Source organism: Eubalaena glacialis, chromosome 2, assembly GCF_028564815.1.
Source record: "Eubalaena glacialis isolate mEubGla1 chromosome 2, mEubGla1.1.hap2.+ XY, whole genome shotgun sequence".
Classification (NCBI taxonomy): Eukaryota; Metazoa; Chordata; class Mammalia; order Artiodactyla; family Balaenidae; genus Eubalaena; species Eubalaena glacialis.
The window spans coordinates 158254158-158270936 of NC_083717.1; the positions used below are offsets into that span (position 1 = coordinate 158254158).

The 16779-nt window shown below is 37.8% G+C and overlaps 1 protein-coding gene across 3 annotated transcripts in view; it reads right to left on the reverse strand.

Moving 5' to 3' along the window:
• ESR2 (estrogen receptor 2) overlaps positions 1–16554 on the reverse strand; it is a 170977-nt gene extending 154423 nt beyond the window's left edge. For 2 of the 3 annotated variants that reach the window (XM_061180888.1, XM_061180890.1), the window contains exons 1-3: positions 16187–16539; positions 14373–14545; positions 5310–5426 (exon numbers count right to left, since the gene is read on the reverse strand). In XM_061180888.1, coding sequence (XP_061036871.1) covers positions 5310–5426; positions 14373–14545; positions 16187–16539 — 643 coding nt within the window. Of the gene's footprint in view, positions 1–5309; positions 5427–14372; positions 14546–16186 lie in introns of all 3 variants that reach the window. The other variant, XM_061180887.1, reaches the window with a different exon arrangement.
• Positions 16555–16779: the final 225 nt, after the last annotated feature.

Genomic DNA, 16779 nt, shown 5'->3' on the forward strand with positions numbered 1-16779 from the left:
GCTTCCCTGCTGGCTCAGTGGTTAAGAATCCACCTGCCAATGCAGGGGACACAGGTTCAAGCCCTAGTCCAGGAAGATCCCACATGCCGCAGAGCAACTAAGCCCATGCACCACAACTACTGGGCCTGCACTCTAGAGCCCATGAGCCACAACTACTGATATCTGTGAGCCACAACTACTGAGCCCGTGAGCCACAACTACTGAAGCCCATGTGCCTAGAGCCCGTGCTCCACAACAAGAGAAGCCACCACAATGAGAAGCCCGGGCACCGCAATGAAGAGTAGCCCCCACTCGCCACAACTAGAGAAAGCCCGCGCACAGCAACAAAGACCCAACTAGCCAAAAATAAATTACTTAAAATAAATAAATTTTTTAAAAAAAGAAAGAAGCTTTCAATTCAGAATTATATTCCCAGCTAACCTATCATTCAAGAGTGAGGATAAATTAAAGGCATTTTCAGTTTAAAAAGATTGGGAACATATATCACTCACAGCCCCTTTGAAATAAATACTGTGTTCTTTGGGATGGAGAAAAATGAACCTGAAGGAAGCAAAGAAAGTCAAGAAGCAGTGGTAAGAAAATAAACTGGTAAATATGTGAGTAAATCTGAAAAACACTGAATAAAATAATAATTTTTCAAGGTACAGAAACAAGGTAGAACCAAAATACCAGACAATAACATATAACATATAAATATAGAACATTCGAAAAATTTTTATTTAGGAAGAGAGATATCTATTAGAGAGAGTGGCTTGATTCTAAAATTAATCAGGAATGCATGCTAAAAATAGAAATAGTGTCACTAAAAGAATTAAAACAGAATGTATGATTTCCAAACTGGCAGAAGAGAAAAAAGAAACCAGGAAAATATGATCAACTCCAAAAAGGAAAAAAAGTAGAAAATACGTGATGAATTCTTTTTTTAAAGCACAAAATAAGATGATAGAAATGAACCCAAATACTAATGATCACAATAAACATAAACAGGCTAAATTAATCAATTAAGAGCAATTCTGAGATCAGACATTTTTTAATCTAGACATAGACTGGTTATAAGGAATACATCTAACATGCAGAAAAACTGAAAGTAAAGGGATAGAAAAAGATACAACAGGCAAAAATTAACCAAATAAATTGGAGTTACTATCAATATCAGACAAAATAAACTTTAAGACGAAATCATTATTAAGGTCTCATAAGTAGATTAGAAAAGGAAGGTAAATAATTCTAAGCTCATATACATCAAAAAAACAACAAGAAAACACAGCCTACAAACAAAACACCAAAAAGTGATTGAAAGAAAAAGAGAAATTGACAAATACACTATTATCAATATAATGGGATGTTTTAATATATCTCTCTCAGCAACTAACAAAATAGATGGGGAAAAAGAATATAGAACATTTGAACTGCGCAATTAAGAAGTTTGAGCTATAAAAACTCATGGAATTTGCAAAAATTATCACATAACAAGTCATTAATAAAACTTTAACTAAAACTGATATCATATAGATCATATTCTCTGACCACAATAAAAATAGAAATCAGTAACAAAAATATAACTTCCAAAGTCCTATGAGCACAAAAATATTTCTAAATATTCATTGGTTAAAGACAAAAATGTAAGATGGAATTAAAAAAGACATAGTCAAGATGTTGTTAGCATGGGCACAACATTTATATGAATCTTCCCTAAAAAAAAATCTAAAATTTAAAATCAGAATGCCTAGTTTCTATACTCCCACCATTGTGTTTGTTCACGAAGTTCAATTGTCCACATTTATACAAAGAAATATTACTTAGGAGGTATGAGCAAATTTTAATTATTTGCTTCCAAGAAAATTTATCTGAATTTCCCTTATCCTTGGTTAATTGCAGTAGAAGAAAGGGCTCTATTCATCTAGGGATAACTGAATCAAAATTTTCACGAAAAGAATTAAAAGTCTAAAATATAATTCATTTTATCAGTAATCAGATAAAGTGCTATTATTATTTACATTATATATAATATTATAATTATATTATTAAAGGTCGATTATACCTCCAGGGTAAAATGGGACAAAACGTATGGTTAAGAAAGTATCTTTCTGATCACACATTTCTCTTTTGTGGCGTATATGAGGATAAGGAGTTTACAAAACAGATTTCCATACAAAGTAAAAGGTTTTGATTCCACACATTCAAATTTATTTGACCAAATTTCCCCAACAAAGTTCTATGTACTAGACCCTGTTCTAAGTTAGGATCAATAAAATAAAGCCCCTAGAATCTACTGATAGAGTTCCTAGTTTTAACTGGTAAATCAAGTTGTATTCTATACACTGGAATAAAATGAAATTGAGAAGGTCAAAAAATAAAGTCATTGACAAAGAACTCACATTTTTCTACCAAGGACATTCCTAGTGTTATGGCTTTGACACCGTAATCCAAGCAGTCACTCAGTGTGCCTCTGAGTGAGCTTAATGAGAAAGTACCAAATAGGAGTGCTCCATATTAGAAAGTGCCCCAGCGAAAAGATGATGACAACAACAACAATGGTAAATGATGATCATGCAGCTAATATCTACTGGAAGCTTCTGTATGCCAGACATTGTGTATTATTGTACATAGATTATCCCATCCTGACAACCACCCTAGAGAAAAGGTGCTATTACTATCTCCAACATACAGGGGAGGATCCAGGAACAAGAGAGCTCAAGTAACTTGCCCAAGGTAGAAAAGCTAGAAAATAGCAGAAGCAGGATCTAAAACCAATCAGTGGTCTGAATCCAGAGCTGGTGCTTTTAACAACAATTTTATATCACCTCCCTATCAAATCACTTTCAAGTATCTATACAGCAGGTGAATAAAGAGATGGCATCCGAAAGATGCTGAGCTATTGTCCCAACACAGGGATTTAGATCAGGTATACAGTTATTCAGATTGGCTTCCTGCCTATTTGCATTTCAATGTATTCTTATAATGAAGCCTTGTCCCTGAAGCTAGTCTGGGTGGGTACCCTCCTACCATTTAAACAACCATATTAATACCTCAGCAGAAAGGATTGGAAATGCAGAAGAAAAAGGTGATGACAAAAGGGACAGGATTTCTGAATAAAACAGGGAAGCGGAATTATGCAGGAGGATCCAGAATGCAGGGAGAATCCCTAATCCTCTAAGACTGGATAGAAGGAAGAATCTAGATCAAGGGTTTTCTCAGGAGGGCAGACAAGAAGAGGGCTGGGAAAGGAGGGAGGCACAGTTAAGAAAATTCACTCCTAATCTTCTTTTCCCGTGGTCAGTAAAGGGCCAAAATATCCATCTGTTTGCACATCAATCCATCTCATTCCTTCTGTAATCTAAGATAATGAAATATTTTTTCTTAGCCCTATACAGTGACTTTTTGGTCAAATTCAATGACTTTTTCCAGGAAAAATTCAGGAACATCTCTGAACTCTGCTTTCTGAAACTGTATTGTATCGAAACTCCTAACTTATATGAGCCTTTCAACAAGGGAGAAAGGAAGGAAAAGCAAAATTTAACGCCAGGCACTGTGTTAGGTCTTTATTCCTCACAAAACTCAATGAAGCAGATACCTCTGTTTCAGAGATAAGGAAACCGAGGGCCAGAAATGTTAGGTCGTTTAAGCATAGTCACCGTTAGCAAGAAGTAACGAGACAAAAAAATGAGATTCCATCTATGTGGGGGGGTCCAGTCTTCCTATTCTCACCGCATACACTGCCTCCTACAGCTGGAGTGTATGTGCTACTGCCCTGGTCCCAAACCAGGAGAACCACAGCCGCTAACAGACTCTAGTACATTAAAAGCATTTCTAACCTAAGGTTAAACTGGAAATCTTTTTTTTTTAAAGTATACAATTTAAAATATTGTTTTACTTAAAACATGATATATTTATTTGCAGTCTTTGGTCAGAGGGCCAAGGATTTCTCTTTAAGCACCTCTGCCAATTTAATTACAAGTTACCTTGTCTCTGGATTTTCAGTTTCAGCTTCTTTAAAACAGAGCAAGAACTTAGGCACTCCTAAAGCAATCTGAATGCAGACTCTTCATAGGTGTATAATGGTTTTGCCCCAATCTCACCCATACCTAACCCAATAGCTATTAGTCCTCTACAGTTTCAATCAAAGCTTTCACAGGAACAACTATCTTTTCCTACTCATATTTCATATGTTTGCATAAAGTTTAATTAAATTAAATAATTTAACAATTACAATGAGTAGAAACAGGTTGGGAAGAAGCCCATTGGTTACTGATAAGGATATAACTGAAGTGGCGTTTATGAAAGTAACCAATACCCACTGGGAGGTCATGGGCATTGGCAGGATATTTTACAGAGGAAATGGAGAACAGAAGTGATTTTAGGAAGCCAGAGAACTGTGATTAAATTAAGAGAACTTCTGCTGTAATTCTGAACTAGGGGAGGGAACAGAGAATGTTCAAGGGGCAGAGCTACTAAGAGACTGTCAGGGAGAAAAGAGAGAGGATTTTTTTTTTAAATTTTTCAAATAGTTACAAAGAGAGAAATTACAACAAACCACTGCTAAAATACTGGCTGGCAGAAGAATAAGAAAAGTACAGGCAGAGCTGATATGACTGTATATAAACAAGCAAGTATGTACAACAAGTGAATCAAATTAGCCAGGTGGAGAGAGTGGAGTGTAAGCATCGTCGTTAGTTGTTATACTAATGTTCTCATTTCTCTTTGTTTCTTCATGTATGTATACCTGTGTGTTCACATATATATGCACACATACTGTCTTAGAACAAAATCCATACTCCATGTGCTTTCCATAGGTCTATCATGTTTCTGACTCCTATGCATATTTTTTCCACTGCTAGAAAGTTAATGGAGGGATAGGCACGAGTCATCCCAAGTAGCCCACAAGATAGTCGACTTTCTTGTCAGAGCTTTAACCGTGAACATTTACCTGAACTTCATCCTTAGACTTTTCAAGGCCTCAGGCAGATGGTCATCCAGCCCATTTGAGCACCTCAGTGGCTAGAGTTCTCTAATTCATCAGCAGCCTATTCTGTGGTCAGACCACTTGAACTGTAAAAAGTTCTTCCCTACATTGGGCCAAAATCTGCCCCTTACAACTTGCTCCTGTTCACCCCAGCTCTGTCCTCTGCAGCTTTAGAGAATAAGTCAACACCCCTGCAATGGGACAGCACACAGACACCTGAAGATAATTACCACGTTCTAAATCTCCTCTCATCCAGGCTACATGTCTCCAGGTCCTCAAACTGTCCCCAGTTTGACATGGCTCTCAGCATGTCCCACATATCACAGAAGGGGAAGGGAACACTCACCACACTTCACCATTCCGACTTCATAGCACTTCCGAAGTCGGCAGGCCTGGCAGCTTTTACGCCGGTTCTTATCTATTGTACACTGATTTGTAGCTGGACAAATATAATCATTATGTCCTACAGCAGAGCAAAAAAAAAAAAAAGGAAGTTTATTGTTATAATATTTTGGCTAAATCTCTTCCTTGTCAACAACACAACTAACAGTACCCAGCTGAGAGACAGGAGACATCTTCTTAACCACAGGTACAGGTATAAAAACCAAGTTCAGCCTCATCAGTGCCTTGTTCGTGAGTAAAGGAAACCTAAGAATATTTCAATATCCTACTCTTTTTGAATAGGTTATTCTCTGCATGTTCTTAGAATTCTCAAGAGATACATTTAGAAATAGTCTCCTCTAGACATGGAAAGTGAGACAGTCACCTGAAATTGACTTGCTCCAAGTCGCAGGACTCCTTGAGAGTAACACTTGTATCAGGTCACCAAATTCAACTGCCTGTACTCTTTTACATACATTCCTCTGTGGTATTTAACATGACATTTTAATAGGAATTCACAGCTAAATAAGAGAACTAAACTGGTCAATAAGAGAATATAGAAATCATCAAACAAAACAAGGACAGAAAGAACTGCCAGTTGATAATGGTTGTGGTGGGTTAAATTATTGTTCTTAATTCTTCACTCCCTCCCTCAGCCTGTGACGTTACAGTGTATTACAGCAGGCAGAGTACACCCCCTCACCAACTCACGTCGGGCTTGGCCGTGGGACTTGCCAATGGTATGGAAGTAGATGTGATACTCCAAAAGTTTGGCTTGGCCTCTTGAGTGCCCATGAGAAGAAAATGCCTAGGGTAGCCACTGGTCCAAGGAGAATGTGGAGACGTGTGGTGCAGACCAGAACTCAACCCAAAGCCCAGAGCCAAGCCTTATGAAGTAGAGCCACCCTAAACAACTCATAGACCCATAACTAAAAAAATAATGCAAACTGTAGTAACCTACAGCCTAAATAGAGTTGTATAGCAATATCTGACTAAGACAATGGTACTTCTTTTATGTAAAGAAGAAACAAGAAAATTTCCATTTCAAAAAGCAGCACTGGGAGTTCCCTGGTGGAGCAGTGGTTAAGAATCTGCCTGCCAATGCAGCGGACACTGGTTCAAGCCCTGGTCCGGGAAGATCCCACATGCTGCAGAGCAACTAAGCCCACGCGCCACAACTACTGAGTCCACGCGCCGCAACTACTGAAGCCCATGCACCTAGAGCCCGTGCTCCGCAACAAGAGAAGCAGCCGCAATGAGAAACCCGCGCACTGCAACGAAGAGCAGCCCCTGCTCGCCACAACTAAAGAAAGCCCATGTGCAGCAATGAAGACCCAACGCAGCCAAAGAAAAACAAAAATAAAAACAACAAAAGCATTACTTCAGATGCTGTATGGAAAATAGATTAGAGGCAGCAAAATTGATGAAGGCCAGGAGACTAAGCAAGAACCCACTGTTGCTGTGCAAACCAGAAAGGAGGCTGCCTGCCTGCCTGGATTGGTAATGATAGGGAGGATGAAGATAAATAGAGAGACCCGAGAGATTTAAGGAACAGAAATTATAATAAAATATATAAAAAGTGGAAGTGAACAGGGTATTATGGTGCCTTTATTTCTTAATTGAGTCTTTCAATAGGGCCTGAACTTCTTATGATAAAACCTATAATGGCCCATAATTTCAATGTGGGAAATGGATGAATCTCAATGATAAATTAAACGAGCAGGTCATAAAACAAGTCACAAAAGAACATAAAGGAGAGGATTCCATTTATATAAAGTTCAAAAATAGGAAAAACTATATTGTTTAGGGTTACATGCGTAGGCGGTAAAAACATGGCAAGGAAGGCAGAAGTTAGAACTGTCTTACCTCTGTAGGGGGAGAAGGTGCTGTAACTGAAAGGACCACCCAGAGGGATTCTGGAGATAACCTATTTCATGGCCTGAGCACTAGTCACACAGGAGGTTGCTCTATAATTCTTTTCTAAACTGAATATAAATATGAAATTTTATATATTTTATACATTATATATCTTTTATATATGGGTGTGTGTGTGTATATATAATATATATATATATACTAGAATAAATACTCTATCCTCTGAGAGAGACTGGAAGCAGAGATATCCCAACAGCAATGAGTAAACTAACACCCAGATCTTGGTTTATGAATATCATTCTCCACTCACAGGAAACTGGGAACCTTGGAGAAACAGTTTATTCCAGCTTAACCCACTGGGACAGGGAAAGTACAAGATAAGCCTGAAACATCTTGTTGTGCCAGGAAGTAAAGAAGTGTCTAAAGAGTTAGGGGCACATGTCAAAAAAGATACAGAAGCCAGTTTAAGGGAACACTACTGGCCAAATCTGGGATAATTTGGACACCCAAATAAATAATTATATATACTGGAATAAATATATTCCCTAACTCTATCCCCCGAGAGAGCATGGGAGCAGGGACATCACCAGCCTCACAGACATCACCTTAACCAAATACTCAAAGTGTACATCACTAGTATTGGGACAAATTGAAATCAGGCACTACATGAAAGGAGCCAGTCAGAAGAATATAGCATCATTTCTGTGATATTCCTGCCAATAATGTGTAAGCTGAATCTAATGATGAGGGACCATCACACAAACCCACAGTGAGGAGCATTCTGCAAAATAACTGGCCTATAAGATTCCAAATTGTCAAGATCATGAAAACCAAGGAACAACTGAAGAACTGTTCTGGACAGAGAGAGAAAGGCTAAAGACCTAACAACTAAATGCAAAGTGTGATTCTAAACTGGATCCTTTTGCTGGATCCTTTTAACTGGATACAGAAGGATCCAGCGACTTTTGTAGAGGGCACTGTTAGGACAACTGGGAAAACTGGAACAAGTCTAAACATTAGATGGTAATAATGTATCAATGCTAATTTCCCAATTTGACCCTTGTGGCTCTACCGGAATACATGTTAAGTGTTCGGAGGTGACGGGGCATAATGTTGGCAACTCATGATTTCAGGAAAAAAGGTTCTTTATATTGTATATGCACATTTTCTGTAAGTTGGAGACTCATTTTAAAAATGCTCTTTAGATAAATGCTCTCATAGATAAATTTCTTCCTAGCCTGACACACCAACATCCCTGATCTCCTACTGATTTCCAGGTAGTTTTCATCAGCATCCCATTTAGTCCTATAACTTCCCTTATAAAGAGCTATAATCCCCATTTTACAAATGAAAACACTTAAGCTCAGTTCAATAATCTCCTTAAAGTTATTGTTTTAGTTTTCCATGCCACATAATAAATTTCTACAAACTTAAAAGCTTAAAATCAAACAAATTTATTATCTCATAGTTTCTGCAAATAAAGAGTGCAGACACAGCTTACTCTAACTCAGGGTCCCAACAAGGCTGCAACCAACGTACTGACTGGGCTGTGGTCTCATCTGAAGCTCAGGGTCCTCTTTCAAGCTCATTTCAGTTGTTGACAGAATCAATTCCTTGCAGTTGTAGGACCGAGATTCCCATTTTCTTGCTAGTTATAGGCTGGACACTGCTCTCAGCTCCTAGAGGCACCTGCAGTTCCTTGCCCAGAAGCAGTTCACAACATGATGTTTGCTTTCTTCCAGGCCAGGAGGAGCACATCTCTCTGACTTCCAGTCTCTCCCCAGTCTGCTATGATGGAGTCTTATATAATCACAGCATAATCACAAGAGACTATCCCAACACCATTTGCCATAAAATGTAACCTAACCAAGGGAGCGACTCTGTCATCATATTTACAGGTTCCATACACACTCAAGAATAGGTGGTAATATAAGGTGTGCTATAAAAAAAATTTAAAGGAACAGATAATTATCTTGTTATTGCTTTTATCCTCACTTACAATATTCAAAAATAAATTTTAAAAGCCAAAATATATTTCTAATCAGAAACTTTCTATTGTACTTTAGAATAGAATGCTTTATACTTAGAAGATAAATGTAGTCCCACAGTACTTTCCATAGCAGGAGCAATCTTTTAAGTATCTTCTAAAACCTCTAAGAACTATACATGATGTCATCCTTATTGGTTTTATAATGAGGTTCATAACAATAAGCATTTAAGGGACAAGTAGAGGTTGGCTTTTATTTTTCTCTCAGAGTTTATTGTAAAAGATCATTTTACTTTTAAAAAAGGATCAGAAAGCACAATAATATGAACACGCTCAATAAAATAGCCTAGAAAATGTCTTATGCAAGAAGGTCATGGTAATTCACTTCATTTCTGGCAAAAAGAAAAAAGTCCTCTTTGAACTGCACCAAATGCCCCATGTATTAAAATGGCTTTCTTGTTCCATGCAACAGTCTGCTACTCCACACTAACAGAACTAAGAGAAAAGTTCAAAGCAAAATTAAAGGCAAAATAGGAACCTAATTCTTTTAGTTAAGATATAAAACTTTATAGGAAAATATACTTTTTATAATACAAAACAAAAGGTTATCTTTGTTCTCTGCAAAATTATTGAGTCTGTCTGAATATGTATTATCATTCATACCCAACTGCATGGAGGGAGACACAGCACTGGACTTGAAATCAGAAGACCTGAGTTTAATATCAGCTCAGCCTCCCGGTTTTCTTATTTTAAAAACAGAGCAATTAAGGACTTCCCTAGTGGCGCAGCAGTTAAGAATCCGCCTGCCAATGCAGGGAACACAGGTTCGAGCCCTGGTCTGGGAAGATCTCACATGCTGTGGAGCAACTAAGCCCGTGCACCACAACTACTGAGCCCGCGTGCCACAACTGCTGAAGCCCGCGTGCCTAGAGCCCCGTGATCCACAACAGAGAGAAGCCACAGCAATGAGAAGCTCGTGCACCACAACAAGGAGCAGCCCCCACTCGTCACAACTAGAGAAAGCCCACACACAGCAACAAAGACCCAATGCAGCCAATAAATAAACACATTTTTTTAAAAATAAAATAATGTAGCTCTTAAAAAAAAAAAAAGAAAGAAAAAAACAGAGCAATTATTACCCATACCCTCCCTGGCACTCTTATACTTCAATAGCAAGCATCTACCTTGTGGTTTCTTCCCTCAGGATATCCTTCCTGAGTTCAAGACCAAATAAGTCCCAAGTAATGGAATATATGCCTTGAAGGTAAGAATATTTTATACAACCTATGGGCTGTTACAGCTTCCCATTTAAAGCTTAGCCTATAATGTCTTAAGAAACAAGGAGCTGAAGATTCACGAGCACCAGTCAAATGGATTTTAACTTTCAAATGACAATGATAAAAGGTTATTATAAATACCAAAATGAAAGTGCATAGTAGAATATAGTAGTAACATTACTATTATATGTGGATATAAAATAAATAGCCAGAAGGATGAAATTTATGGAAATAACATGAAGAAGTGGGCCAAATACCTATCAAAAAAATAACAAAATTTTATAAGAGATGTAAAAGACCTAAATAGATGGAGTCAACGTGTTTCTTGATGTGAAGACTATTACAGAGCTTCCTTCCAAAATAATTCTTAGGTTTAATAAAATATCCACTTTTCTTAACATTAAGGATGGGAGGCCACTTAATAAAATTATTTTAATGGTCCTGTGGACAAATAAACATGAGAAAATAGCCAAGACATTTTTAAAATAGGAGGAACTTATACTGGCATGTATTAAAATTCACTATAGGGCTTCCCTGGTGGCGCAGTGGTTGAGAATCCGCCTGCCAATGCAGGGGACACGGGTTCGAGCCCTGGTCTGGGAAGATCTCACATGCCGCGGAGCAACTAGGCCTGTGAGCCACAATTACTGAGCCTGCGCGTCTGGAGCCTGTGCTCTGCAACAGGAGAGGCTGCGATAGTGAGAGGCCCGCACACCGCGATGAAGAGTGGCCCCCGCTCGCCGCAACTAGAGAAAGCCCTCGCACAGAAACGAAGACCCAACACAGCCAAAAATAAATAAATAAATAAAATTTAAAAATTTAAAAATTCACTATAAAACTATAATACTTAAAATAATATGGCACTTATACAAGAATGAAGAGATAGATCAACAGAACAGTCAGACTAAACAATAGTATATATAGAACTTAATATATATCATATACATAGAAAAAAATTGATGAACACAAGAAAAGATGCTCAAAATCGTCAGTAATCAGAAAATGCAAAATAAAACCACAGTGAGATAGAACTACATACCAATATAAATGGAATGGCTAAACTTTAAAAGACTGACAATATCAAGTTTTGATAAGGACATGGAGCAACTGGAACGCTCATACACTGCTGTTGAGAATACAAAATGGTTCGACCACTTTGGAAAACAGTTTGTTAGTTTCTTATAAAGCTAAACATACATTAGCTTATCATACAACCAGCCATTTTACTCACAGATATTTACCCAAAAGAAACAAAAAGATGTCTACACTGAGAGATATGCATAAATGTTCATAGCAGTTTTACTTAAAATAGCACAAAACTAGAAACAACTCAAATGAATAAACAAAATGGGGTACACCTACTGGAATATTAGTAACAAAAAGGAATGAACTACTAACGCATCCAACAACACAGATAAATCTTAAAAGCATCACGATAAATGAAAGAAACCATACATAAATGGTTACATACTTTATGGTTCAATTATATGACATTCTAGAAAAGGCAAAACTATAGGGACAGAAAATAGATCAAGAGTCACCAGAGCCTGGGAGGTTGGGGTGAAATTGGCTGCAATGGGCATGAAGGAATATTTTGGGGTTATAGTAATGCTCCATATCTTAATTTTGGTGATGGTTACATGACTACATGTATTTTCAAAATTCATAAAACTATAAAAATAAAATAGGGGAATTTTACTGTATGTAAATTATATCTCAAACAAAAAATTAAGCTCCTATATTCAAAAAAAAAACAATGAAAATGGATTTATTCAATAAAACAATGTGGATAAAATTGACAATTTGTGAAAATATATTTGATTCTTATTTCATTCAACATACCAAAAAAATTGAGTAGCCATTTTCAGTTATTGCAATGCATTTATACCAGAGGGCACCAAAAATATGAAGAGTCCAAAGAAATAATCATTTAGGCATGAAGCAATTGTAAGAGCACTAACTCTTTCCCATTTGCACTTTTAGGATATGACATTCCTTTTCCCTTTCCCAGCAGTTCCTCTGCTGATGCAGTAGGAAAGAATGACATGGGGAAAGCATAGGAAACTTACTTTTTATTGTTTTCAGCTACAGTCTCAGGGTTCATGAAGTATCATGAAAGATATTCCATGCAGAGATTTTTCCCAAACAGCAAATAAGAATTCTCTTTTTTAAGGATGTAGTTAGTTGTTTTGGGTCAAAATTTCCTTAGGAGATAAAATTCTAGAACCTCAACAAGATAGAGAATTGTCATCATATCAAGAGTTTGGTTCTGAATTTCAGAAAATCTGAATTGTTCTTATCATATATCACAGGAAACTGGACCTGGCCTTATAATCTACTAGTACAATGATCATAAACAAAAAATTTTAAGCACTGAATATGTTAAACATAGAATGAAAAGCTCTGTGTATGTAAAAGCAAAAATAAGCAACCGTGATTTATGTTTTGATAATATTTGATGACATCAGCTTCCTTTATCTGTGCTGTTTTTCCTTTCGGTAAGAAAAGTTTGGAAATGGCAGAGGGCCCTCATCCACCTAACTATGAAGATTTTGGAGGAGGAGGGTTTAAATGAGATTAGGATTAGAAGAGAAATACAAGGAAGAAAGAAAAGACGTTGATATCTGAACTGAAAACAGAAGAGTTAAAAGAAAAACTAGAATAACTTGAATTTGCAGGTTGTTTATAACTGACCAAATATTTTCACATAAGCAACCTCATTTCCTTTTTAGAACAACTCTGTGAGTATCTCCATTTCACAGATGAGCAAACAGGCTGGGAAGTAAAGCCACAGAGCTACTAAGTGGAGGGTCCAGGATAAACAGGTGGTCATCTATGAAGGGTGAATTTCAGGGGACTCAGAGGAAGGTGATTCCTTATCTACCAACATTCTACCCCTCACCTCCCTCTGGGTTACATCAGCTTCTCTGCTCGAGGTAAAATGCTCTCTTAATCTAGAGTTATCATTGGGTGAATTAACTCAGTAAAATGCCATTTGCCACTTGCACACTATGAATTGCTTTAAGGTTGCTTTCCTTAACCGGATAAGAACAAGGCACTGAGGCCTTGGCAGAAAAGGGAAGGGAGCTCTGAGATGGGAACATAGGACATTGCCTGGGAGTAGGGCTACCGAGGGAGGGGTTAAGGGGCAGAGAGACAGCCAAGAGCACGAGTAAGCAGGAAAGTGCCTTCAGCAAATTAGGGCCAGCAAGGACATGTGTGGTAAGGGGCTGACTGGCCTTGAAACCAGGTGTGCACAGTTTGAAATTGATTTAAAAGGCCACTAAAACAAACAAACAAACAAAAACCCAGCCCAGCAGAAATTTGGAGAAGGGTAGGGAAATAGTCTAAACCCAGACCAGGAAACGGGATTGTGAAGGAGGTTCCACTAGTTCAGGGCAAGACATGCCTCTAGATAAATTCTCAAAGACCACTGGAGTTGAACTACTGACTTCTGATCATTTCCGTAAAACATGTTTATTCTCTCTTCCTCAGGAGCCAGCCCACCATCATGACTGTTACTTATGCCAGATATTAAACATAAGACAAAGGAAGAAACAATCTTTGCAGTTCCTAATGAGCACACATTTTTTTGCAAGCTTTATCTTCACAAGGGTTGTAGGTAGACATCTTCTCCCAAGAAGACGGCGATGCGTGATGATGGGGTGAGACCCATTTGGGTTCTGGGGTAGAGAGCTGCAATGAAAGATAAAGTACTCTACACCTGAAACAATCCACCCCACCCGCAAACACACATGATCCTCTGAACTGCTCATCAAGTACTCTGTGTACAAAGCAGGCCAAAGGTGAAATTTCTGCCAGGTCATCTGAAAACTTGTTTAAAAGCAAAAGTGGAAAACTAAAGAAGCAGCTAACAATACTCTTGTACCTTGAATGCTTCTTTTAAAAAAGGCCTTACATCCTTCACACGACCAGACTCCATAGTGATATCCCGATGCATAATCGCTGCAGACCGCACAGAAGTGGGCATCCCTCTTTGAACTTGGACTAGTAACAGGGCTGGCACAACTGCTTCCACTAGCCTTCCTTTTCAATGTCTCTCTAGGGGCAAAGAAAACATTCATTGTAAAAGAGCATTAAAGGTAAAACAGGGCCTTTCTAGAAAAACGAACAGCATGAACATTGCCTAATTTATCTCTTTGCCCTCAAGGGTTCGTGATAAATATATTGCAAGAAGTCTGATCAAGCAAAACCTTTGTTACTGATATCAGATCTATGAAGAGTCACCCTGTTGGGATGACTGATGCCCGAAAGTGGTTAAGCAAGTTTATGCCCGCCCGTGCAGTGCTGACGAGCACCAGTAACCATGGATGGCCAGCTGTAGCCATCAGGGTGTACAACTTTGAGTGTAATAAGTGACCAGATCCAGTCTGGGTGGAAATGGTGGGAGAAGAAAAGGGGAGAGAGGAAGAAGAGAGAAGAGAAGGGGAGAGCGTGAACATGTGCCTGTCCTTTGAGAAGGCTTTGGAGGAAGGTGTTCAATGCTGGGTAGAGGGAGGGCCAGGGCTTCCACAGAGGAAGGGACAGCCCACAAGGGAGCACCAACAGGCACCAAAAACACCTGGTTAGTTCCTAATTTTGCTACGGCATGTTTCTTTCAGAAAGGAAATAGTAGAAGTACGATTATTTATAAATTAAGGTAATTATACTATGGTTTAATTTACCCAAATATTAGCAGAACTCTGATTAGAACTTGTGCTCAGAAACAAAATATTTCTTCCTTTAAACATTGAATGAGAAAACATTATTTTTAAAAAGTTATCTACAATTTTCATATTCTCTTTTACCAACAAACAAGAAGTATTTTTTTAAAGAAGAAAAATAAAATTACTGTGTAATACGGCTTTCTCAAAGTTTTACGATATTTGAAAGTAATACATTTCAATACCAAATATGCTGTAACTTAGTACTTTGGTTGTTTTGGAAATTTATCTCCCCTTCATGCTTCTCCCTATACTACCTCTGCTCTCCGTAGCCATAATTATCATTAAAAAGATCTGGGTTTGATCCCTGGTCAGGGAACTAAGATCCCACAAGCCGCGCAGAGCAGCCAAAAAAAAAAATTACAAATTGAATGGAAATAACCCATTATATTACCTTGCACTTAGAGTTTAAGAAAGGTCAACTAAAGTCCACATTTAAATAGTTTCCCATCAATCTTTATAAAATGTTATTATTTTAGTTCATTGTTTAAAAGCTTATACCAATGTCTGTCTCTCTTTTCCGGCTTCACCTGTCTAGTATTTCATTAAGTTGTAATACCGACAGTTACTTTTATCTTGGACACAATTTGTCATGAACACTAAATTGTGATTTCACTGCAAGATAAGAAGGATCTAACTTGAAAGTAAAGTAAAAATTTCTTTTTCAAACCCAATCACTTCATCAAGAAGAAAGTGATTTAAGCTAAATTCTTTATTTTCTAAAGACAGTAGTCATGATAGTGAATTCTCCCCCAAAACACAGATCTGTAAGCTCAACTTTTTAGTAAGAACTAGAATATCAGATTAGATATTTTAGAATTCAGAATTCTAGAATTCAGAATATCAGATGTTTTAGGTGCTCTATTCGATCTATGTAATAATGAAGACCTTGTATAACACATATCTTTCTTTTCACTAAATCGTAAAGCAATCTGAATAATGGCCATGAACTACAATTCAGAATGAAGACTGGATTTACCTGTTCCCAGGTAAGGTGTGTTCTAATGATCTCGTTTCACACCAAGGACTCTTTTGAGGTTCTGCATACAGAAGTGACGACTGGCAATGGATGGCTAAAGGAGAGAGGTGCCCAGGAGTTGGCCACAATACATTTGGGCTTGTGGTCTGTCGACCAGGCCCACCTTCCGAGTTATTGGGAATACTGTAATTCATCACGGCAGGGCTATAGAATGTCATGGCTGAATATTCATGGTGGTTCTCTACATAGGAGGAAGGTATATATATGGGACCTGGCTCCAGGGGTAGGATGGATTGACTGCAGTTGTAGGAGACAGGAGAGTTAAGGCTAGATGGTGAGTTTTTGATATCCATGTCTTGAATAGGTAACAGCTAGGAAAACTCCTTGTGAGAAGAGGCACAAAGGGACATTATAACGTTCTCAAAGAATCATAGACAGGTATGGCTGTGAAGAAAAAAAAAAGACATTTCTAAGTTACAGATACAAGCATACTATTAAAAAGGTTGACATATTTCTATTAAACACACACACACACACACACACACACACATTTGTATGGGCCTAGAAATACATCCTGAAAAATATACACAAAA